The sequence below is a fragment of the Hoplias malabaricus genome, chromosome 3 (genome assembly GCF_029633855.1).
Source record: "Hoplias malabaricus isolate fHopMal1 chromosome 3, fHopMal1.hap1, whole genome shotgun sequence".
NCBI classification, from domain to species: domain Eukaryota; kingdom Metazoa; phylum Chordata; class Actinopteri; order Characiformes; family Erythrinidae; genus Hoplias; species Hoplias malabaricus.
This window is the reverse complement of record NC_089802.1, coordinates 47,642,707-47,666,401: the sequence shown is the minus strand read 5'-3', so window position 1 is coordinate 47,666,401 and position 23,695 is coordinate 47,642,707. Positions and strand designations below refer to the sequence as shown.

Below are 23,695 nucleotides of genomic sequence, written 5' to 3'. Positions count from 1 at the left end.
CTGTACTGTTCTGTCAGATAAGACATTTATAAAGAATAGTTAATATACAATGACTGTGTGAGGAATTAAAAAAAATCTTGATAGAGTTTGTACTCCTATACCTTGTGTCTGATAAACTTCAAAAGGCCAGGATCCAGTCGTGTTGTAAGTAAGAACATCATATATAGTAAAAAAAAAAAACATGCAGTAAGTAAGAACATCATATATAGTAAAAAAAAAAATAAGTAACATGACCTGCAGAACTCTGAATGTTATTAAGAATACTGAACATGTTTTTTTTTTCACAGCAACATTTCATAATGAACACTGAACAGTTCCTATCAGTGCTAACATTAAAGCTGAAAATGGTCAGTTTCTGTCTCCACAACCACTAGGGTTTGCTGTGTCCAGCTAATAAATCCAGGACCTGTGAAGTACAGATTTTGTGATGGAAATGTATGTCAGTATTTACTTTTGTTTCACAAATTCAAGCAATCAACTTATATAATAGAATTCTTTCAATAAATGTTTACCCAGAAGTGTATCACTAGCAGAAAAAAGGCATGATTTGAAATTAGTGTTTACAGAAACTTTCATTCTTCTGCTTACAGAATAGTTCATACTTTTAAAGAATACTTAAAGAGTCCCACCTGCAAAATGAAAAATGTCATTTAAAAATGTATACGTTTCAATAAGAAAAATGAACTGACACTGCAGCAAGCAAAAACTGTGATGTACGTCTTCAGTTAACTTCTGCTTCCCCTTGAAATTTTCGTCTCATGGCGTGAATGTGAGCTGTATTCGAATTTAGGAGAGTAGTGGATGATTTTGGAACACTACCTCAAAATAGTGCACTATACAGTGCATAGGGCACAGTTTCGGACACAGATTTACTACTGAACCCCTGCCGTGGCGTCTGACGTAAAGAGGGGGGCGGGGTTGGATGTCCAACTCCGCCTTCCTACAGGCTCGCGCAGCAGGTAGTGTCGCAGTCACACAGCTCCAGGGACTTACGAATCCCGCTCCGGAGTATGTTGTGTGCTCCCAGTGTCTCTATTATAGTATTTTCCAGTGTGTCTTCCTTATACTATTGCAATTTATGCAGAATTATGTTTATGCAGTGGATTTGCCTTGTTTCGTTAATATAAGTCCTAACCTTAAAAGGACAACGTCTGAATAGCAAAATAAAATAGCTCCAAATCAAGCATATAATGTTCATCATTAAATGTGCCTTTATAGATGTCCAAGTCACCCATGCAATCCTGGCTGCTGGCGGAAAGCTGGCTTCCGAGATTCTTAATTTTGATTTGTTGAACCATAGGACACTTTACCACTTTGCCATTCATCTTAAATGAGCTTGGGCCCATAGAAGCAGTGGCATTACTGGATCCTGATATATGGTATCTTCTTTGCATAATATAGCTTACCTTGCATTTGTATATGTAGCAACAAACTGTTTACAGAAAATGTTTTCTCTGAAGTGTTTGTAAATCCATGCAGTAATTTCCACTACAGAAATGCATCTATTTATAATGCAGTGCCACCGCGGGCCCCACAGCCAACCAAAACCGGTTTTAGCTCTTGTCCTTGCATACTGAAATGTATATATTCTCTTGATCTTTTAATCATATTATGTTCTGTAGTTGAAGGAATTACCAATTTACTTTTTTATATCTTCATTTCTGAAAGCCACATGCTCTATGAGATTCTCTTTTTAAACCCAGTCCAGTGACCGACATGTTGCCAATTAACCTAATACATTTTTTTTTGTAGAATTACACAACTTTACCAGTCTTTGGCTGGCCTACCTGAACTTTTTTTGGAATTAAAAAATTCTAAATCGCTGCACTAAAAACAGACAAATAAACAAATCCTTGCAACATTTGAAACGTCTTTGAACTGTTTTCATTTATAGGGATTCCGCTTATATTTATATGAATTGTTTAATTTTAAGACTGTTGTTATATACATGTGGATTTATCATTAAATTATTTTAAATCAATTAAATTACGATTTCAAAATTGTACAGTATTTGGCAATAGAAACACTGTTGACGTTTCAGCCAATAGGAAACGGAGTATTTTTTGACGGACTTGTGTCTCAGCCTATGACAAGGCTCAGTGAAGTGGGCGGGAGCACGGTGAAGGAGCTCCGGTCGAGGGAAGGAGCTTTTGTTTTCCATAGGAGAAAAGTGGTGGAACAACATTTCAAAACATGGACGGTTCCTCCATCGTGGGACACAGCTCGTATACGGAATTTAAAGTATATAAGCCATGGAATACACGATGTTAATCATGGACGAATGCAAGGTTTTCGAGTTCTTCTGAGTTTTTTTTCGAAAGCAGTTCTTGGAGATGCTGCAGAGATTGGAAAGAAAGACGGAAGGGGGGGAAGACGGAAAGTGTAGTGATGGCTCAGATCTGCTTTAGCTTCGTCTTGAAGCAGATTTGTTGCTGCATTTGGTTTGGCTTTAACCCAAGAGCAAGTACAGACATAATCTAAAACTTAGTTCTCTCAGTTTGTCCTGTTAATGCCATAAATTCGCCAGCTGTAGGTGCTGGAGAGACTCAAAATGGCGGCGGGCTGGCCCATCCCCCAGGCCCCGCTGTTGCTGCTTTTTCTGCTAAGCGCCCAGGGCCTGGATCCTATGGACACTTGTCCTTCTCCTTGTACGTGTTCTGAAGGTCCAGATTCAGCTCAGCTCTTGGACTGTAGTCGGAAAAGACTGCCCTATCTTCCGTTTTCCGTCCCAGGATGGATCACTCATGTGTAAGTAGCAGGTCGAGCTGCTCAGAGTTTGTTGACATGCTGAGGAAGGCCACACTCTGAACCTTGAACGAGTAGTAGAAAAAAAACAGCACTGTTGACTAAACTAAATTTTTTCGTCCCCTTTGTTAGAAAACCCTTAGTGTACAAAACCTGGATCTGGACACTCTAATCAGTTAAAAAGTTACCATCTAGGTTTATTGTGTTATGCCATAGAATAATCTTTAGTGTGAGAGTCTGAGGAGCCTTTAAACGGAATTATCTTCATATAACCCAAAGGTTCTTTATCAATATTACATTTCCATCTTTACATAAAGAAGCTTTACATAATTTGGGAACACATTCTTCACACACATTCATATTTCTCACACAACATATTTACAAATCAAATTTTCTGCGATATTTGACTCATACTGGTAATTTTATATACAAGAGTGTATGTTCAATAAACAAGTGCTGGCTAAACTTAAAGCTTTATATAGGTTTATTTTGCTTTTCAGTATCTTTTTTTATTCATTTATTGATTTTTGCATTAGTATACAAAAAAATTGGAATTGAAGATAAATAAACAATACCATGACATTGACAGTTGAGAAAGCAAGAAAGGGAGGGCTAAGCCCCAATAGTACTGTTTAAAAAAAAACATACAGAAAGTGGTTGAGCACAGCTTTTTTTTTTTTTAATAATATGAATATTAAAAAAAGTGCACATTATCAGCATGGAAGTATCAGAGGGCAACATTACCTGCAACCTCAGCAGTATTCTGCCAAACTTTAATTCATAAGCTTTTTATGATGCTTGGGTTGGGGGAAAATATTACATTTGAGATGTTTTAAATAATTGTTTTATATTTTGCTCTATTTAATGAAATGTTTAAACAATACAGTATATTGGCTAACTTGCATTTCAGCCTGCTATGTATTTATTACTTAACAAACTGGTACCAAAAGTTATTAATATGAAAAATGGTTAGTAACAATGGTAATGTATGTACCATAGAACACAGTACTGTACTGTAGCAGCTGTTTCAGAAAATAAGAAGCTTTACAATTAAAAAAAAAATGAAATTGAAAAATAAAATTGTTTTTATAGCTGAACGCTCAGTCTTTTTGAAACATACTTCAACATATTAAATTAAAACATTTGAGGGGGAAAATTAACATATCAATGTAGGGGAAAACATTGTTATAAAACAAATAACATGGCATAAAAAATACCAGCAGAAGAAAACATGGTTACAGTGGGTTAAGGAGAAGTAACCATGGATTGTGGATCATTGTATGAAAGTGATAATGAGTGATAAATCAGATGTTTGTTTCATCCAAAGAGAATATGCTGAACCTTTTATCTAGAGCAGTTCTAATGAAGCATGTAAAGATGCCTGTCTGAAGAAAACAATTAAGTTTCTCTATGCATTACATGATATGGCTGTTTATGATATTAACTGCTGTTTAATGAGATTGGAACCAGCCGGATGTAGAATATAATTTTTCATTAATTAGGTCTACAATGCAGGCCATTCTGAATTAAAGTTTAAAAATCAGCCTATTTAAGTGTTCTTAATTTTCAATTCGTTCTGTACAATTGGGTGCATAAATTTCTTTTTCGTTTTCTGTGTTTATTCATTCTGTTTGGATCCTGCCCCAAGTGCACAGGATCAAGTATATGGGTATAAACTAGCCCCAAGTTTGGGGTTCCCATATTTTTTTTCACTGGGCGTACTCAGTAATCTCTCTAGCTGTTGCTTTTTAAAGGCATTATTTTAAGTCTGTCTTACCTTTTTATGTGGGAGGTTTTTTAATATATAAAAAAAAACCAAATATATCTAAATGGACCATTCTCTCTTGTCTTTCAGCTTTATGAATCATAATGAACTAACAGGTGTGCCTTTTCTTGGAGATGCCTCAAACATCACTGTGCTATCATTGTAAGTATTTATTTTATTTTAAGAAAAACTAAAAAAAAAATCCTACTGAGGGTTTGGCTAATTAAAATATAGTCCGAGATGATGTGGTTTTAGAATAAGGTCAGATAAACAAGCTGTAATCTAATGCTTTCTTTTTTTTATTGTGTTCAGAGTTCATAACCGGATCACAGAAGTGGTGGCAGAGCAGCTTCTGCCATTTTCGGCTCTGGAAAGTCTGGATCTGAGCTCCAATTCAATCTCGGAGTTGAAAGTTGGATCATTCCCCCCTATGCAGCTTAAATATTTGTAAATCTTCATTTATCAGCCATATTTTGTTGATTTAATGAAATCTGGTGATGTTGTTGTCATTTTAAAGATGTGAAAAACTAATATGGTTACTTGTGATGGTCATATCTTTATACTTATATATATTACTTTAATAGACTGATCCGTGTTTTCTTCATTCAACAATTTAAGGAATCTTAGCAACAATAAGATCAGCACTTTGGAACCAGGCTGCTTTGGCAATATCAGTTCTCTGCTGGTACTGAAGATAAACAGAAACAGATTGTCGGTGCTGCCTGCTAAAGTCTTTACTCTCCCTCAGCTGCAAGTTCTGTGAGTAAAATTGTTCTTCAGCATGCTTTTACACCGTAATGTAAATGAGGTAAAGTAAACACTAGCTAGAAATATTTACTTAGATAATCATGAGATGCTATTGTGGTATGTTTATAAATACTTGCGTTTTTGTAGTACATTGAACATTTTCAGTGTTAATATGGATTTGAAATCTGTCTTGCCTGATGTAGGGAGTTGAAACGCAACAAGATCAGAGTGGTGGACAGTTTGATCTTCAAAGAGCTGGAGGCTCTGAAGTCTCTGAGGATGCAGAGGAACAGCATCACAAAGCTGATGGACGGAGCTCTCTTTGGCCTTGACAATATGGAGGAATTGTGAGTGAATACTGAGAAGCCTAAAGCACATCTCTTATCCTTTTCTTTGGCACTCACTTCATCTTCAATGGGAAAGTGGGTAATTTTGTTAAAATTGTGTTTATTGAGAAATTAATGAATCAGCCTTGTTGATCTGTAGCTGACTAGTGTACTGCAATGTTATATTACAGATGTCTTTCTATAATTTATATAATATAAATTAACCTTTTTACTTGGAAAGTGTTTGCAGGCATATAGGGGTGGGCGATATAATAATAGTGTGCACTGTGTGATAATACTATCTAGGAAAATCTAAGTATCAGAAACTCAATATTAAAAGACTCGTATCAGGATCGGTGCAAAAAAAAAAAAAACTTGATTGGTCCATCACTATTTCATACAGTTGATAACTACTGTTAGATAATGCAGCATGTGCTTTTTGGTGTTGAAAATAAACATTTTTAATTTGATGTTATATTTTGTTATGGTTTTTAAAATACCGTATTGTATCGTATATCGCCATTTGGGCATATTGAGATATGAGTTTCTTGGTCAATATCGCCCAGCCCTATAATTCATATTGTTTTAATGTACACTTTAACTGATTTAATATAATCTGTATGCCCCAAATCCAAATCTCCAGATGATCAAATATTGGGTTAAATATTTGTGGTTATATGATCTGTTTGTCATTTGCGATTAAAGTATCCAACATAAATTGGGCCAAGTCTTGGACTAAATTGTATTATAAATGGTAATTCATTATTGGAATTACTTTTTATACTAAGATTTAAGTTTAATATGGACCTTGAAACCATGGCAGTGTATTTAGTATTACAGAGGTTTTATATGCATTTTGAGAAAATATAAAATTTTTCTGCAGGGAGCTGGAGCACAACAACTTAACAGAACTGAATAAGGGTTGGCTGTATGGTCTGCATATGCTCCGTGTGCTCAGAGTCAGTCAGAACAACATTGGCCTCATCCGAGCTGATGCTTGGGAATTTTGCCACCGATTGGAAGAGATGTAAGTAAAAGTCAGCCCCAGGCACTTTGTGTCAGGTACCATTTAATACATGCCTGATTCATGGCATTGAGTGCTCAGTAAATTGCTTATATATTGTATCAGGTCTGAGAGCACTAATGTAGAGTGGATATTTTTTCTAATATTGCAGCTTAGAGACTGCATTTTATGAGCACATTATGTCTACTCAACTCCCTCAGGACTTAAAAACATTCCCTATGTTATCACCTATTCTGATTATGAGAAAATAATTGATACTCGTTGTGCAAGTAGTCATGTCTTCTCTTGTGTTTAAAATCTTAACACACTGCAGTCCTTAAAAAGATACCACACTGGTTGTTAAAAATAACACAATAAAATATGTTTTTAACCAGATACATAGACATAAATTATATTAGGGATATTTGGAACATATTTACATTTTTTTCCCCTCATCTATGAATATCAGACAATAGGGATTTATGGCATTTTCATTTGTTAACTGTAAGTGCTGATTTGTAGTACTTTTCAAAATACCCTTTTTAACTTTACGAGGATTACGCACTATGAATTGTCCTATTTTGGGTGTATTCCAAATGCAGATATTAAAAAAAATATAAAACACCTAGCACCCCACAAACTCTGTATCCCTATTTGTACATTGTGATTTTTTTTGGACTATGCCATAAAAAGCTGTTTCAGGGATTGCCACAGCATAGTCTCTTAAAAGGAGATGTTTTGCCCAAGGTTGTTGTGCTTTTTGTGTGCTGATATTTGTGTATTTTGTGTGTTGTCAGGGACCTGTCTTATAACCACTTGAGTCGTCTGGAAGACTGGGCTTTCACTGGGCTTGGACAGTTGCAAAACCTAAATCTGGGCGAGAATCGCATCATGCATCTGGGGGAGGGAGTTTTTGGAGGCCTGACAAATGTTCGCATACTGTAAGACCACACTCGCCACACAATCATAATTTAACATCCCATGCTGAGTCATCTCCGTTTTTGCTAATACCCTCCACGTAAAAGCTTCTGTGTTCTGTTTATCAATGGGTTTTCTTTGTGACAGCTTGCTAAAACAAAATAGTCTAGGCTGACTTTGTTTTAAATCTGTATAACCATGCACTGCTCCCAGATGAAAGCCACAGTTAAAGCAGCGTTCTCTATGTATGCTTGTAGAGTCGATTTGTGATAATTACCTACCCTCGCTTTAAAACCCAGTAGTAAACCATACTGACTTTCATTTAATTCAGAACATTAATATGTGCAACTACATAGATTATGTACTATAAAAATCTCATTTTATGACTCTCATTTCAGTAAATGTTTAGACTGTCCCCTGCTAAAACTGGTATGATTTTTATTCTCTATTGGAGGACAAATATGTATTTAGACAAGGCTCCCTTTGCGTGTCTAACCAAGTTAGTTTGGCAGAAATAGGGAGGGCAATATCAGCCTTTTGGAGCCATTGGTGCATGAGAACAGCTTCACAACACTCACATATTTGTGTGCCATTGAAGCCCTTCTTCCTCGAGTTAAAGCAGGAGCTGGGAACTTGGCTCAAGCTGCGGTACTATAGAGACCTTGAACTGCAATTTCTCATATAAGTACTTGGCAACATTTTTGCAAGTCATGTTTTAATGTTTTGCTGCTTTTGACATTTGTTGCTGTGTGGTTTTTATTTTATTTATTTACCCAGGGATATCCGTAACAACGACATATCACTTGCCATTGAAGACTTCGTTGGGATGTTTGTGGGCATGAAAAAACTTAATACATTGTAAGTGCTATCTTGCAACTTACTTCCATCTATCTGTCTGTCTGTCTATCCATCTATCTAATCATAATATTTGTATGGGTTTTTCCACAGGATATTGCAGAAGAATAAAATCAGAACCATTACTAAAAGGGCATTTGAGAGTCTGGGGGAATTGGAGCACCTGTAAGTTCCACATCATGTTCTTAGTAACCTTTTGTTTAATCCCATTATGGCTATTCTTCACATGCGTGTGGTAATATTAATGTGTTTTAACATATTTCTACACAGAGATTTGAGTAAGAACCAGATCATGTCTGTTCACCCTGATGCCTTCTCTCACTTGAAACTAAAATCACTGTAAGTTTGTAAGATGTTTCTTTATTCTGTAGCTATTCTTGAATCCCTTTTGGCTGGCCTGTAATGCATGGCACTGTAGCGTGCTTGGTAAATAGATGTGCCACCATGTGAAAAGCAGTTTTTAAATATTGTCATTATAAGTCATAACCCAAATCTATCTATCATTGTCTCATACACTCCCAGAATACATGGTTTAAATGTGTTACACAAGTATATCATCCTGCATTCTTAAATATTGCTAACAAATTTGGTTTCGCAATAGATTTTTTTTCCCCCCAGGCAATTTTAGCACTGTAAAATTTGGTCAGCAGGGGGAGCAGTGCACTCACTACTTAAACTCAGGCTTTGCTTATAACTACAGCTGTTGGCTCATGACCCTCAGGATTCCATCTTTCCATTGGTTCACTATTGAAATGTCTGCATGAACAAGAGCATACTTCAAGTTAATAACATTTAAATTGGACTTAAGGTGCTGGCACTTGATTGCCAGCTGTGTTCAAACTTGCATTCAGGTTGTTCAAAAGTTCTGTGATTCTGGCTATGAGTGGCTACATGTCATTAAGCAGAGTCAAAACTTTGTAATACCCCTAACCACGTTTTAATGTGCTTCCCTCTTCCCAGAGATCTGAACACCAGCAGTCTACTCTGTGACTGCCAATTGAGCTGGCTGGCCCAGTGGCTGACTGACAACCACTTCCAGCAGTCATGCTCAGCTGCATGTGCACATCCTGCTTCCCTAGCAGGCAGGAGTATCTTCACTGTCACACCAGAAGAATTTGTCTGTAGTGAGTGATTGTTTGTTATAAATACATATTACCTATATATATCTGAAGAAACACACTCTAATGAAGGCATTGCTTTAGAAGCTATTCCTTGATTAAGGGATGCAAAGGGGAGGAAACTTTTTGAAATTTCCAGTGAAATACCGGTAACTTTCCAGGGAGAATTTATTGTAATTAATAGGAAATATTTGGATAATTTAAAGGAACTATATCATACACTATCATCATTTATTATTGTTGTTGTTATTATTATTATTAATTTATTTATTTATTTGTCCACAGCAGACATGAAGGTGTAACAATAAAATAATATGACACTAGCTAATGGTCTTCAAAATGTAAAATAAATAATTAATGAGTATTAATTCTTGTTTACAGAAACCCATTGAGACTAAAGTTATAGATAGTTAGCCTACGCTAGCCTTGATAAGCTGACCTCTTGCTGGCCTGCTTGCCTTGGTAAACTATTCTCTTAAATGAAATCGCTCATTGAGCTTTTCTGATTTACCAGATGGCAAGCAACTGTAAGAGGACACATGCTTTCCATGTTATAAAGGAATGAACAGTGCAGGGGGTGTGGTCTCAATAGCCCTTCAGTGTGTATGTGGCTGGGATTGAGGAGTAGCTTTGCTATTCAACTTTTTAGTATCATAGCTAATTACTTTAGGCAAGTTTATGCTTCAGTATGTTTACAATTTATATGTAAGTTTCTCACATTTAGCTTAGAATATTCCCATTTTATTCCCGTTAATTCCCATGGTAAATTTCCCAAATTTTCCGCAACATTATACACAGTTTATGAACAGAGTTTTTTTTTCTTGAAATATACATTAGCCTAATTCTGCCCAGAATGGCTCAGAGTAGGGGTTCCCATCTGACTTTTATCCCCCAGACCATATCTGTTTTGAGGAAACTGGAAGTAGAGGTCATCCCAATTCTCACTTAAGTGTACATACACAACAACCAATCTTCATTAGGAGAGGGATGTCCAGTTCTCTTTTCTTACCTCCTTTTACTGTCTACTCTACTCTCTTTGTCAGATGATTTTCCTAAGCCCCAGATCAGTGGAAACCCGAGGACAGTGGTAGCTCTGAGAGGGACCAACGTCACGCTTAACTGCTCTGCTTTCAGTAGTAGTGACTCTACCATGAGTGCCTCTTGGAGGAAGGACAGGGAGGTGTTGTATGAAGTGCAGGTGCACAACTATGCTCGCTATCAAGAGCACCGCCTACTCTACACCAGTGTGCTCCACCTTCTCAATGTTAATTTCACTGATGAGGGACACTACCAGTGTGTGATTTCCAATCACTTTGGCTCCAACTACTCCACAGACGCCAAGCTCACAGTCAATGGTAAGCACCTGTTAGTTTCAAGTCAGAAGTAATGGGGAAAAATCTGTGGAAATGGGGAAAACAAAACAAAACCGAAATTAGTTTAACTGGCTATTTATTCAGAATAGGTTATTTACTAACAGGAGTACTGAACAGCCTATATATTTTATTGTTCTTTCTTATATAAACAATGAAACCACATCTTTCCCTAATTACGAAGTCTGTTGTGAACTGAGTTGGGTCTTTCTTTGCAGAGGAACCATACACATAATTTAACTGAAAGAAAAAGAAGGGAAGTATATGTACCAATCACTACCCATATATGGTCTATATGAACAATGGGAAGAAAAAAAAACTAAATAACATTATAATGATTTTGAAGCTGTAATTTTAAGATAAAATACTACTGAATATAACTTTAAATGCTGATTGCATATCAGAGGGGGAAGACATCAATTTAATCCTGTAATAAAGCTATCTTAAAATATGGCACATTTGCTAGAATGCTTGAGTATAATGTTGTTCACATCAGTAACCCTATGTAAAGTACATTGTGTTTTTTATGTAAAATGTATATTGGTGTTATTCTCGGAGGAGTTATTTTCTCTTTTCCATTCGCCGTTGAATAATTTTACTAGCTGGCATTGGGAAAAACATCCCCTCAGGGTTTTCATGTTGCTGTGTTACTGACATACAATCAGTTTTTTCCTTGTTGGTTATGAAATAAGCTTTGCTTCTGCCCATGTTTAGATTTCTTATCCCTTCATAGTTGTTGTCTGGACTTCTCTAATTTAATTTCCAATTTCAGTGGAACAAAGATTATGTAGCCCTCTGGGAAGCCAGCCTGGGCAATGTGAATATTTTGTCATCATATCCTAATTCAGATGCAAGAGGGTCTTTGTACCATGACAATACTCTGAAAATGTTTGTTTTTACAGTACTGACAACACAAGGCAGAGGGGTTTGGTACAGGGATTGGTCTTCATTTTGTCCATTCCCTTTATGTAATAAATAATTCCTCTTTAGCCAGTATTTGGTGTGTACCATTTGTTGTGCTAAGCAGCCAGCAGTGTGTCATTAAAACAATAGTCCAGCATTTTCCAGCTTACTCTATCTAATGCATTATTCTGAACAATAATTTGTAAGAAAACATGAAATGCACTTATAAGCCTTTAGAAATACAGAAAGTCAAAAGGAATGCATAGTGAATTAGGCTGTAATTAATATACTCTGAGATGGGAGAGGTTTTCCAGGGTTAGCAATTAGTAGTAATAGCTTCCCAAATAGTAAAGAGGGTGAAAGTTTTCTCGGGCACCTGTTTGATTGTGTGAAGATACCAGAAAACATTAGGGAAAGTGGATATAACCTTAATTGTTTTGTTTTTTTATTGTGTTGTTTCAGTGTTTGAAATTTGAAAACGTTGAGAAACTCCTTTAAACGGTCACAGTGTAGTGCTTGCACTGTCCGACTATTATGATTTCAATAATGAATTGTTAGCAATTATTTAGTCATGTATTTGAGGAAATTTCACCCCAAAGTTACTTATGAGCGAGTTGTTTTTCAAAGTAAATCAACAAAGTCACACAGATGTGGCAGATAGAGATTAAGGTGATTAACTGCCCAGCGTTAAGCAAGTGTTTTGTATTTCAACAAAGTATTTGAATTTTGTCTTCTACGTTTTAACTGTATTTGCAATTGTTTCCAGAGTTGCCTTCTTTCCTGAAGACGCCTATGGATCTCACCATTCGCACAGGGACAGTGGCTAGGTTGGAATGTGCTGCCGAGGGCCACCCACCTCCACAAATTGCCTGGCAGAAGGACGGTGGCGTCAATTTTCCTGCTGCCCGTGAGAGAAGGATGCATGTAATGCCTGAAGACGACACATTTTTCATTGCTAATGTGAAAACTGAAGACATGGGTGTGTACAGCTGCACAGCAAAGAATGAGGCCGGCAGCCTTTCGGCCAATGCTACACTCACTGTGCTGGGTAAGAACCAGGTCTTCTGAATAATCTTATTGATGTGGTAACTTTTAAAATAATGATGTGTGTATATAAAGTTAAAATTGAAATCTAGGACATTTTTAGTTTTAAATTCGTCTATGATTTGTATTCTGCAAGGGTTGGCATTATAAGGGGATCATGTTTGTATACTTATTAAATACAGTTTATATAAAATTGTATGACATATTTAGCTACGAATTTTAGTAGCAGTCATTTAAACCTGAGGTTTTTTTTTCTCCTCCGCTTTAGATTTATTTATATATATATATAATTTATATTTTATTATTATTTTTTTTTAAGATATAATTAACACATATTTGTTAATTTAGTTCTGTTTATCCCCTACAGAAACTCCATCATTCCAGCGTCCCTTAGAGGATCGTATAGTAGCACGTGGTGAGACTGCTGTTCTGCAGTGCATAGCTCGAGGTAGTCCTGCCCCACGCCTTAACTGGACCAAAGATGACAGCCCTTTGCTGCTAACAGAGCGTCACTTCTTTGCAGCAGCCAATCAGTTGCTTATAATTGTAGACACTAGGCCTTCAGATGCAGGGAAATACACCTGCATTATGTCCAACACATTAGGCACAGAGCGTGGCCATATCTACCTCAGCGTTTCACCCTCTGCCAACTGTGACACAGCGAGCAGTGCCTATGACCAGGATGGCTGGACCACGGTGGGCATTGTAGTGATGGTGGTGGTTTGCTGTGTGGTGGGAACTTCACTGGTGTGGGTGATAGTCATATACCACATGAGACGCAAAAGTGAAGACTATAGCATCACTAACACAGGTAGGTGGGAAAGAGCACAGTGAATGGAAACACATGCACACCAGTCAAAATCCATGATTTTAACTAACACGTAAAAACTTTAGTTTTTATCGTATGATCAGTCGGTAAACCCAAATTTACAGATAGTTGTGAACTTGAAATCAAACTAGAAAATCTCCTAAAATATGTTAATTTACATATAATTATTATTTTTGAGGTATTTAAACCATCACTCCAGCCTACAACAGTGAAATAGATGTGTAGTCTAGAGTTGACTGTATAAAGTTAGCATGTTTGACACTGTAAGATCTACACATTTTCAGGACCTTTTAGTCAAATATAGATGAATTTTAATAGTATGCAGTGTTGCTTTATAGATGGTGTGTTTGTCTTTGTAATTCAGATGAAATGAATCTTCCAGCGGATATCCCCAGTTACCTCTCTTCCCAAGGCACACTGTCTGAGCCTCAGGAGGGCTACAGTAACTCTGAGGCGGGTAGCCATCAGCAGCTCATGCCCTCACTGGGCAATGGTTATGTTCACAAAGGCTCTGACGGTAAGACCATTATGACAGGTGGCGAGTTTGTAGGTGTTTTCAGGGACAATAATCCTAATTCAGAGAATGTGTGCGTGTGTGTGTGGATTCTTGCATGCTTTTGCCATCTTGAGAATTTGTTAGCAAAGAGTGATGAGTTGGACATGCTGCCAGTAAAATCATGCCACTTGACCACTCGACTTATCATGCTTAATTAAATTAATTTGGTAGTCATTTAAGTTACGGTAACAGAGTGTAGCAAAGGTTTGAACTGAAATGGTTTGCTTTTTAAGGAAACAAGGCTAACATTTATGATGTGTCCTACATTTAACTAATGAGTATATTTGTATTTATACCCATTGTTTTTTTTTGTGTATATGTATATACACATTTTTATGCAGACTAGTTTTAAGTCCTGTTGTTTGTCCATAGGTATGTGCTGTGGTGAGATGGATCCTGAGGCCAGTGGGATGCTTGGTAATCGTGTTGGTTCTCTGTTTGCTGGACGCAGCAGTTTCCACCCTGGGGAACCAAGGGAGGGACTGACATCTGTGGCCAATGGTGTGTAATGTGTTTTGCACCTGTATGGGTATAATCCTTAAAAAAAAATGTAGTAGTAGGAACCGTTTTATTTATTTATTTAAAGTAAGTAAATTATTGTGTCTGTCTTAGGTGGCACCAGTCCATTGGTCATCTGCTCAGACTGTTATGACAATGCCAATATCTATTCTCGCACACGGGAGTACTGCCCATATGCCTACCTAAGTGAGGACGATGCCCTTGCGGCTCAACTGCCCCACACAACGCGGGACGGGCGAGGAGAGCGAGAGCAGCATGCCCAGCATGAGGAAGCATCTCTGGAGAGCCTGATCTGTCAGCAGGATGCATCTGCCTTCCTCAACAACCATGAGCCCAGACTCTGCGTCTCGCACCACTACACCAATGGTCAGCTCACAGATGGACTAAAGTAGAGAGGAACCGGCTGCACAGTTTTCAAAAAATGAACATAATTTTTGCTGATTCACAATAACACATTATAAAATATGCAGTAGAAGTAAAAATAGAGTACCACATTTCTTGGAGACATTTTTTTGTAAATTTTGAGAAGTAGAATTTAGAGTAAATGTGTTGCACAGCTAAATATTGATTGTCAGTCTTTACATTTTGTGGTGTTGTACAACTGCATTCTTTCTTATGTTCTTTTTGTTTGTCTCTGCAGATGTTCCAGGCAGGTCGTTTTGGGGTGGCATGGACCCAACCTCCCCTATCTCACCTCAGGGGTTAGTGACTGTACACAAGCCACCTTCTGGGATCTCTGCAGGGGATGGGGAAGAGCATAGGAGAGCAGGGCTGGAGGAATGCTCATACAGGACTAACCTTCAGGATCACAGCCCACCTCCCACATAGAACAAACCCTAAAGTTGCTTTTTACCACTCAGCCCTCATTCTCCAGCTACAGCTTTTCTCAGTGTGCCCTTAAATCCCACTACCTCCTCTGAGAAAACACATATTCTGCCAAAAAAAGAAAACACTTCTCTTTTCTGTGTTTACATTCTGTCCTGTTATTGGAACCCACTGGGCTGTGTGTCTGTCTTGTTTAAAGAAAAAAAAATCTTTCCACTATTCCTGAACATCTTCCTCCTGGTTCCATAAAGCGAGTCATCTGGTGTAAGATGAAGCTCTGAATGTAATGTTTCCAAAAACCTTGCCTGCCTTGCCTTTAACCTCTGACTCTTTTTCCTTGCTTTCCCCTATTTAGGGGAGTCTGCTCCTCCCATGTGTATGCCAAAGCATTGAACTAGCCCTTTTAGTGCTGCCCTAATTCTGAAAAAGGAAATGTTTGTGTGCAGATTGTGAGCAGACCCTCCCCACGCATCAAGGCTAGGAGTGGTCGGTCCACCCGTCAATTGATAGAGCCATTTAATGCCATTAGGGAGCTAAATACCTGGGCTGCATTTGTCTTTCCTTTTGTTCATACCTAGCAGGTGATGGTGTCCTGCATACCATTTTTCCTTTGTAAGAAAGAAAAGCTGTTCCCTCTTTTCCACCCATCGCAGAATTATTAGCTAAAGAATTGTCTTTGTGAAAAAATTCATTTTACACGTTTAGTTCTGTCCACAAAGCCAAATGTATACACTATTTTCTTCCTTTTTATGAAATGCACTAAATCAAAGACATGGTACATTGCACCTTTTGACAATCGATCTGTAGTCTTACAGGGTAGGCATCTAGGTAATGACATACCTATTCTGTCATAACTCGCCTTTTGTATCTTTCAATGCTTTCCTGTATATTGATTTTTATACACACCACTGGTCGAAGTCTAGAACATTTGAGTTTTCCACGGAAATCTCTCTGCTGTATGGAATCTGAGGGAGTAGCAGAAATGGAGCATGAATCAGCTTGAGAACCCTGCACTGTTGAATATATGTATGAGTACATACATAACGATGATTTAGGCATTTTACTTTCTCCTCATGCATTTTAAAACTGCAAGAGATGTGGAACACCTCAGTTTCAGCTGTTTGGATGCTTTAAAAGTGTGTGTAATTCTTGCGTGTGTGTGTTGTATGCATTTGGCTTTGATGATAGGATGATTCCAGATCTTAGCCTGGACGTCTAGCTTAGGTAATGCTGAGTAATTCTCTTTTAAATCGCCCGGTCTGATGTCTGAGTGATTTAGTGATGGAGAACTTTTCTTGTCAGTGGTGTCATCAGTGTTGTTATCTTTCACACTATGTCGACCTGTAAACATAAGTCTCTCACTTTTCCGTCCCAGGAACCAACATTTAATAATAGGATGGGGCCAAAGAACGCAATGTTGTGTTTTTGCTCTTACCAAGGAATAATGCACACTATTCATTGTTGAAATCTGACTTGGACTGGTATACCTTGTTGAGCTGAACTGGTTATGCTTTCATTTTGATGAAATATATTTTACTCCGAAAGGATTCTACATCACAGTTGTAGATTTTTTTGCACTTTTTGGGTCTACAAGCATAGATTTGATTTTCAGTGCAGTACATTGTGTAAGCCTTTATCTTTCTACGTGCGATGGTCTGGTTTCACTTCACTTGGTACAACTGTAACAGTGCTGCACTTCCCAGGGTAGGATGATACTGTTTCAAAGAATACTTGTTTTGTGAGTCTGTGCGTGAGCTTGTGTGAGTGAGACACATATGGGAACTAACCAAGATGTGGGTGCGTATGAGGTACTCTAGCATATAATTGTAAAATGTGTGTTGTGAAATGCACTAGAACATTGAATCACTACAGTTAGATACTGTGTTTATCAGTTATGTGGGTACTTTCCATATTTATCATGTGAAGTTAATATGCTGTTGCCTAGTAGAAATCATTGTTTGGTGAATATTGCATCTGGTGCCATGTTTTCACTTTTTTGTTTTTTTCCTGAAATGATTTAAATTTGCACCTGCTACATACTCATTTTGTACATTCTTTTTACTTGACAATTTGGTTTTATATGTTTCTGTTAAACCACTTTTTCTGTGTTTTCGTACCCAATATTTTGTAGCTGTTTTATGATTTGCACATGGTTCTGTCCCACAATTCGCCTTAAAGATAGCATTGTTTAATAACCACTTTTGCTGACAGAAGTGACTTACCGTCCACGTATCAACAATGGCAATGGTTATAAGGCTTCAGCAGCTTAAGATGCTTGTGGTATTATGACGAATTGCTGTAGCACATAACACTGCAAGCTCTTGCACACACTTGCTGTCTGAAGATTTAAACTCAGTCATGTACCGACCAGTCTCTCAGATATTAATCACAATTTAGCATAACCTGTTTTTGTAATACAGGTGGTCTGATTTTAAATGAGATTTTGAGTTGATGGGCACAAGTTTCAACTAAAAGTGATACGTATTTAAATGCTTTGCTAAATGCTATTTTATCAAAATAATTTACACCAAAAAATGTTCCATGTTTGTGCTTAAAACCAAAGTCCAGAGTTAATGCTCCACATTATTACAATGCTGCTTTTTTTCTTTTTTAACTTTTCACTTTATTTTATTTTTTTACTTTTCAATATTATCTGTACATTCTGTAAAGCATGTATAAAGAACCATTTTGTTTCATAATGTTGCATATTTAGCTGACATTTAAATAATAAAATGCAGTGTTGATGTACTAGAGCTAAAGCGGCAAATGGCTTGATGCAAGTACACAAGTATTTACTGCTTGATCTGTCAAGGATGCACAATGCAACAAAGTGCAAATGCAACTTATCGTGTCTGTTTTTTGCACAGTACAGAAATCTGTCTTTCTCCGCTCACAATGTGACAGATTCTTGCAGCATGATTGAATTGGGTCAACACCGTGGAAGGGAAAGTAAAGTTCTGGCGGGTTTAAAAGAGTTTAGACACATCTGAATCCCACTAAACACTCCGACTGACAGTTTTCATTCCCGATTCATGTGTGTGAAGTGCTGCGTGAGATATTTTGGGGATGGGATCAAAGCGCCTACCACAGTCGGCTGCTAACCCGCGCTGCTGCGTCATTAATAATGCATGTATAAACTCAATTCACTGTGGGTTTTATTACCCTCATCAGCCGGGAATGTACTGCACCCTTCACGTATAGCGGAGTGGTGAATTTGCACATGCTAACACAGTTCTGAGTGCCTAAGTGCTATAAAGAATTTCAGGGGACACTTAAACGTAACTGGGTAATGCCTTAAATTGAGGAGCCAAAATATTCTAAAAGGGAATGGATTGTGTGTTAGGTTTGATCTCGTGCCTGTGAAACGGCTAATGGATGCTATGTTTAATGCCCCTTTCAGTGGTCAGTATTATTCTACGAATCAAAACCTGTCAAAATATCACTATGGAAAAAGCAAAAGCCCTGCTTTCTTCTGAATACCCAGTCCACTTACACAGTATACCTGATATGTGTTTGGAGAGACTGCCATTCTCAGGTTTATTTCAAGTTGTAAATGTGTTATGACAGCTCTAAACAAGAGACGTAGAAGAGGGGAAATTGGATCTCTGCTCAGTCTTGCTTTTCTCCACTTAATGCACCTCTTCAACACCCTTTCTTGTTCTAATACATGCAACAGATTCTGGCATCTCCATTACTCAGGGGAAAACTGTCCAGTGGCTGCTGAACAAAACCCCAGCCGTGAAGAAGCGCGTGCCTCGGCGGAGAGGAGAAAATGTGGAAGCTTTAGATTTAGCTTGTCCTTACATGTCTTTAATTAAGCAGAAGATTAAGCTAATTTACAAAGTACCATATGAAAATCAGCAGAGGTTTGAGTGCCAGTGGAGTGCCTCATTAAATCACTGTGAATTACAGGATCCAACGGTGTGGAGGTGTTGTGGTCATTACAGCACAGCTCCATAAGATGGCGCTGTTGAGAGTGAGTTTAGGCTCAAATGGAAACTCTTCCATCTTTGCGGTTTGGTTCTTCATTTTTTCGTGACAGGAATAGAAATATTATCATACAAACTTCTCAGAGTAAAAAATAACGGAACAGGACAATCCTGGATGGAATTGTTCTCCTGAAAGCCACTGCTTTATTCTGTAGCTGACAGGGTCCATTTCTTTTAGCTTTATTTTGTTTCTGTGCATCACCATTTACTCTAAAGCTTTAATGAGCTATAGGTGAGGTCTTTAATATGGCGTTGAGCTCTTTTTATATTTCTCGTTCATATCAGAATTATAGGGTCCTAGTTATTGCTTTTATACCAAACAGTACAAGTCAAAATGTGTGTATCTTCTTTGGACAATTAAATATATGATTTTAAAATTTGACAATGAACAGAGAAAAAAGCTGTTTACCCTGGATCCTCAGGACTGTAATGTACAAATAAGAATTAGTTTTCTCTGTGGTGCTAGTCTGGGTGTGAGTAATTCCAGTTTATGTATTTTATTAAGATTTATAGGAGGCATGGTGCACTCAGAAAAGCTGTCTCACTGGTTGTACCATGTACATATTCAGTACTTTAGGGAAAATGATGTACCCCACACACATTTTCCATAACAATCAACCACAACATTATAACCACCTCCTTGTTTCTACGCTCACTGTCCCTTCTCTCAGCTTCACTGCCTAAAGCGCATCCCCAGAGCTGCAGTGACACTGATGTAGTGATGGTGGTGTGTCAGTGTAGGTGGGTGGTGCTGAAGTGGATCAGACACAGCTGTGCTGCTGTAGTGTTAAAGGCCCTCAGTGTCATTGCTGGATTGAGCAATACTCCGCCAATCGACAATGTACAGCTGACAGCGTCGTGTCCACTGATGAAAGACTAGACGACCAACACACACTGTGCAGCAATGTGTCTCTGACTGTACATCTACAAGGTGGACCAACGAGGTAGGTGTGTGAATTAATTCTTACACTTCTCCTGGAGAGAATTTTTTATGCAACATGACTGGACTTTAAAAACACTTTTGCACCTATTAATGTTATATTTACACTGTTTGTACCTTCAGTAAGAATAGTTAACCAGTACCCTAACTGGTGGTGTTGCTGGTAAAGTTCAGTTCCAGGGTCTGGGTCCTGGGTTTGATCTTCTACTTATGTCTCACAATGAAAAGAAACGTCTTCAGCATGTTCACACTGTGTCTGTGTGGGTTTCCTCCATGCACTCTACCTTGCCTTTACACAGAAATATAATTGAATGGACTGGCTGTGTAAACGTTGCACATAGTTGTGAGTTTGTGCAGCCTTGTGATGGACTGGAACCCCAGTTTTGTTCCTGTCTTGTTCCCATTGATTAAACAAGATGAATAAATGTTTAGGAAGTGCCACTTGCTAATGCATAGAAAAAAAAATCAATACGCCTCCAGTTTCCATATTATTACCCCTGAAGTAGAGAGTATTGATAAGTAATTTGTCCCCTGTGTGGTGTTTTGATGTCGTTCAGCGGCAGGTGATTAGATCTAGATCACATTCCAACTGGTCCCAAAAGTTCTGGATGGAGACCAGTCACTCCACAAAATTCAGTTCCTGCTCCACAGCCCAGTTATTGTGGGCTTTATAGCCCACACCTCTGGAGATAGTGAATTCAGTTACTTTCTAAGGGCAGTGCTTTTGTTTTTGAGCTTAAGTTTGTTGTTTATTTGCTGAACCTGCCCCTCTCCATACTACGTGAGCTGCTTAGGTGTGTGAAGATTCACTTGTTCGAGCAGGGAAAGGCAGCACGACCCGCAGGAATGCCGCTCTTTTACATAATTAGTTAATTGCTGGAGCGTCCTCAGCTCTCATTGGCTGCTTCCCACGCGCGCGCCTCGCATCCAGTGCACGCTCGAGCGGTGGCGACGAGAGCGCGCGCGGACGCGGGACCGTCTGCTCAGGGAGCGTCACACGGTACCACGTCCGTGTGTGTGTGTGGGGGGGTTAAAAAACGCCGTGTGGAGCGCCGCGGACTGACAGATGCTGGAGGGCACATCGCTGAGTTGCTGTTGCCGTCTTTTCCGCTGTGCTTATTGAGCTGTGGGCGCGCGGAGTGGAGCGCGTGCGGAGCTAAACACGCACACCGATTCAGATACAGCTGCCACTGGCTTCGTATTTAACCGTCACACGGCGACACGGTTTCACGGGAGCGACGCTGGCTTTCAATGGAGGTAAACGGTGGATGAACGGCTCTCCGACGACGGGGGTCCTCGCTTGGTTTAACGCCAAGTCTGGGTCTTGACTGGGTGTGTTTTCGGACTGAATTAGGCGAGCTGAAGAAACCTGTTTTACTGCTGATGACTGCTGCTGCTGTTCTGGTTTTTGTTGTTGTTGGTTGCTGCTGCTACGAACTTGGAGTAATGTAAATAAACAGCAGTCGTGTTTCAGCTGTGACGGATTTCTGAAGCAACAAATGACTCGAGTCGTGGCTCTCCTCGACTAGAAGCTGGTATAGCTCGTTTTTCAGGGGGACTGACTTCTGTTTGACGGCAGCCTCGACAGAGGAAGGACAGAGGGAAGAGATGAAGCTCAGAGATGCTGCTCTTTTCCTACAAACTGGCGCCTCTCTAGTCTAGGTCGAACCCCACACTTAGGACTCCGTTGTTTTCCAGAGAAACAGCGTCTTCCGAAAGCTGAAGCCAAGCCCGAGCCATGTCCAAGACGCTGAAGCGGAAGAAGCACTGGTCCACTAAGGTGCAGGAGTGCGCGGTGTCGTGGGGCGGACTGGGCGAGTTCGGCGCCGTGGTGGAGATCCTCGGCGGCGCCGAGCACGGTGAGTTCCCGTACCTCGGCCAGATGAACCTGGATGTGCTCGTGTGTCACGCCGGAAGACTCCCGTACTACGGAGACGTGCTGCTGGAGGTGAACGGCACGCCCGTGAGCGGACTCACCAACAGAGACACGCACGCCGTCATCCGCCACTTCCGCGAGCCCATTCGCATTAAGACGGTCAAACCAGGTGAGGAGAGCTGCCACACTGACACTCGGAGACACTCGTGTTGATTCCCATGCGCTTTCTCTGAGAGTTGGGGCTGTTCGAGGGGCAACCAAGACACTACTGAGATGGACAGGGGGCTCAGAAATACCAAGCACATATCTGCCCCAAACTAATTACTGATAACAGAGAGCAGCACAGATAGGCCTGCTCCAGACTGATGAGAGCCATGTGCAGGAGAGGCTGAAACGTCCATAGGTTATTCATTTAACGCCGTATAGCAGCTAATGTTGTGTTTCTTTCATTTATTAATTTAAATATATTCAAATAAATTTAATGTGTAGTCTAAATTATGTACAGGCTCCCATATTTGCATGTACGGTGTCCTGCAGGTGACAGCCCTTCAAAATAATACTAAGAACTACAACTGAAAATTGAGTGGCAATGGCTTATTAAGGTGAGGGAAGATGATACTTACAGGAAAGAGATATGTAAGTATCTTATTCCTGGTTTTATGACATTATTCCCATGCGTTATGAAGCTATTCACATTATATATTCATATATTCAATTTATTATTATTATTATTTTAAGTGCTCTCACCAACCTTCATTCACATAAGGCATACTTCCCATATTATTGCATTCCGAATACACGATGCATGCTATTTTGTCTTTCCATTTCTTGATTTGGATTGGACAGAGTATTATGCTACATATAAATCTTATTACAAAACTAATAATGATATTAATTCAGCATTTATCACATGGGATATTTCCCACAAATGTAACATCACAGCCCTTAAACAACATTGTCACTTTGTGTGCTATGTGTCATAGTTCTGAAGTGTTTTTTTGATTGTAATTGCTAATTTAAACTATTTCCCACGCTTCAGGTATTTTATCTTAAATGTTTCACAGCACTATCTATGACAATTGTCATTATATTCAACAAAGTATAACCTAAAACCTGAGCAATTTGAAAGTGGCAAATGAACATAAAATATTCATCACTGCACTAGTTATATGTTCCATCATGAAAAAACTCTGAGAAAGTATTAATCAGTCTGTTTTTGAGGATAATATTGAGTTCAAAAGTTTGTGTTGTATCCAACACAGTTTTGGTTTAAATAATAATAATAAATCAATAATAAAATGACAATTGTAAATTAAAGTCATTTTTAATAATTTGCAGCAAATACAATAAAACAACAAAATTATGTT

General features: G+C 38.7%; 2 protein-coding genes across 5 annotated transcripts in view; both read left to right on the top strand.

Moving 5' to 3' along the window:
• Window positions 1-2,176: 2,176 nt before the first annotated feature.
• On the top strand, window positions 2,177-18,262 carry lrig2 (leucine-rich repeats and immunoglobulin-like domains 2). The gene is made up of 18 exons (XM_066665140.1): window positions 2,177-2,748; window positions 4,601-4,672; window positions 4,823-4,957; window positions 5,129-5,269; window positions 5,461-5,604; window positions 6,467-6,610; window positions 7,384-7,527; window positions 8,282-8,362; window positions 8,453-8,524; window positions 8,630-8,698; window positions 9,320-9,483; window positions 10,521-10,832; window positions 12,517-12,798; window positions 13,162-13,605; window positions 13,988-14,140; window positions 14,552-14,680; window positions 14,792-15,064; window positions 15,339-18,262. The coding sequence occupies exons 1-18, from the start codon at window positions 2,552-2,554 to the stop codon at window positions 15,524-15,526; spliced, it is 3,144 nt and encodes a 1,047-aa protein (XP_066521237.1). The 5' UTR covers window positions 2,177-2,551; the 3' UTR covers window positions 15,527-18,262.
• A 3,214-nt stretch (window positions 18,263-21,476) lies between these two features.
• The window catches only part of LOC136691560 (membrane-associated guanylate kinase, WW and PDZ domain-containing protein 3), a 112,521-nt gene continuing 110,302 nt past the window's right edge, over window positions 21,477-23,695 (top strand). For all 4 annotated transcript variants that reach the window (XM_066664132.1, XM_066664131.1, XM_066664134.1 and 1 more), the window contains exon 1: window positions 21,477-22,497. In XM_066664132.1, coding sequence (XP_066520229.1) covers window positions 22,191-22,497 — 307 coding nt within the window. In that variant the 5' untranslated portion in view covers window positions 21,477-22,190. The remainder of the gene's footprint in view (window positions 22,498-23,695) is intronic.

Bases quoted from the DNA above. Each gene is read 5' to 3' on its own strand.
- lrig2 (XM_066665140.1), top strand. From the start codon at position 2,552: ATGGCGGCGGGCTGGCCCATCCCCCAGGCCCCGCTGTTGCTGCTTTTT. The intron at 8,699-9,319 runs GTAAGTTTGTAA...CCCTCTTCCCAG, and splicing joins CACTTGAAACTAAAATCACT to AGATCTGAACACCAGCAGTC. The intron at 10,833-12,516 runs GTAAGCACCTGT...AATTGTTTCCAG, and splicing joins CGCCAAGCTCACAGTCAATG to AGTTGCCTTCTTTCCTGAAG.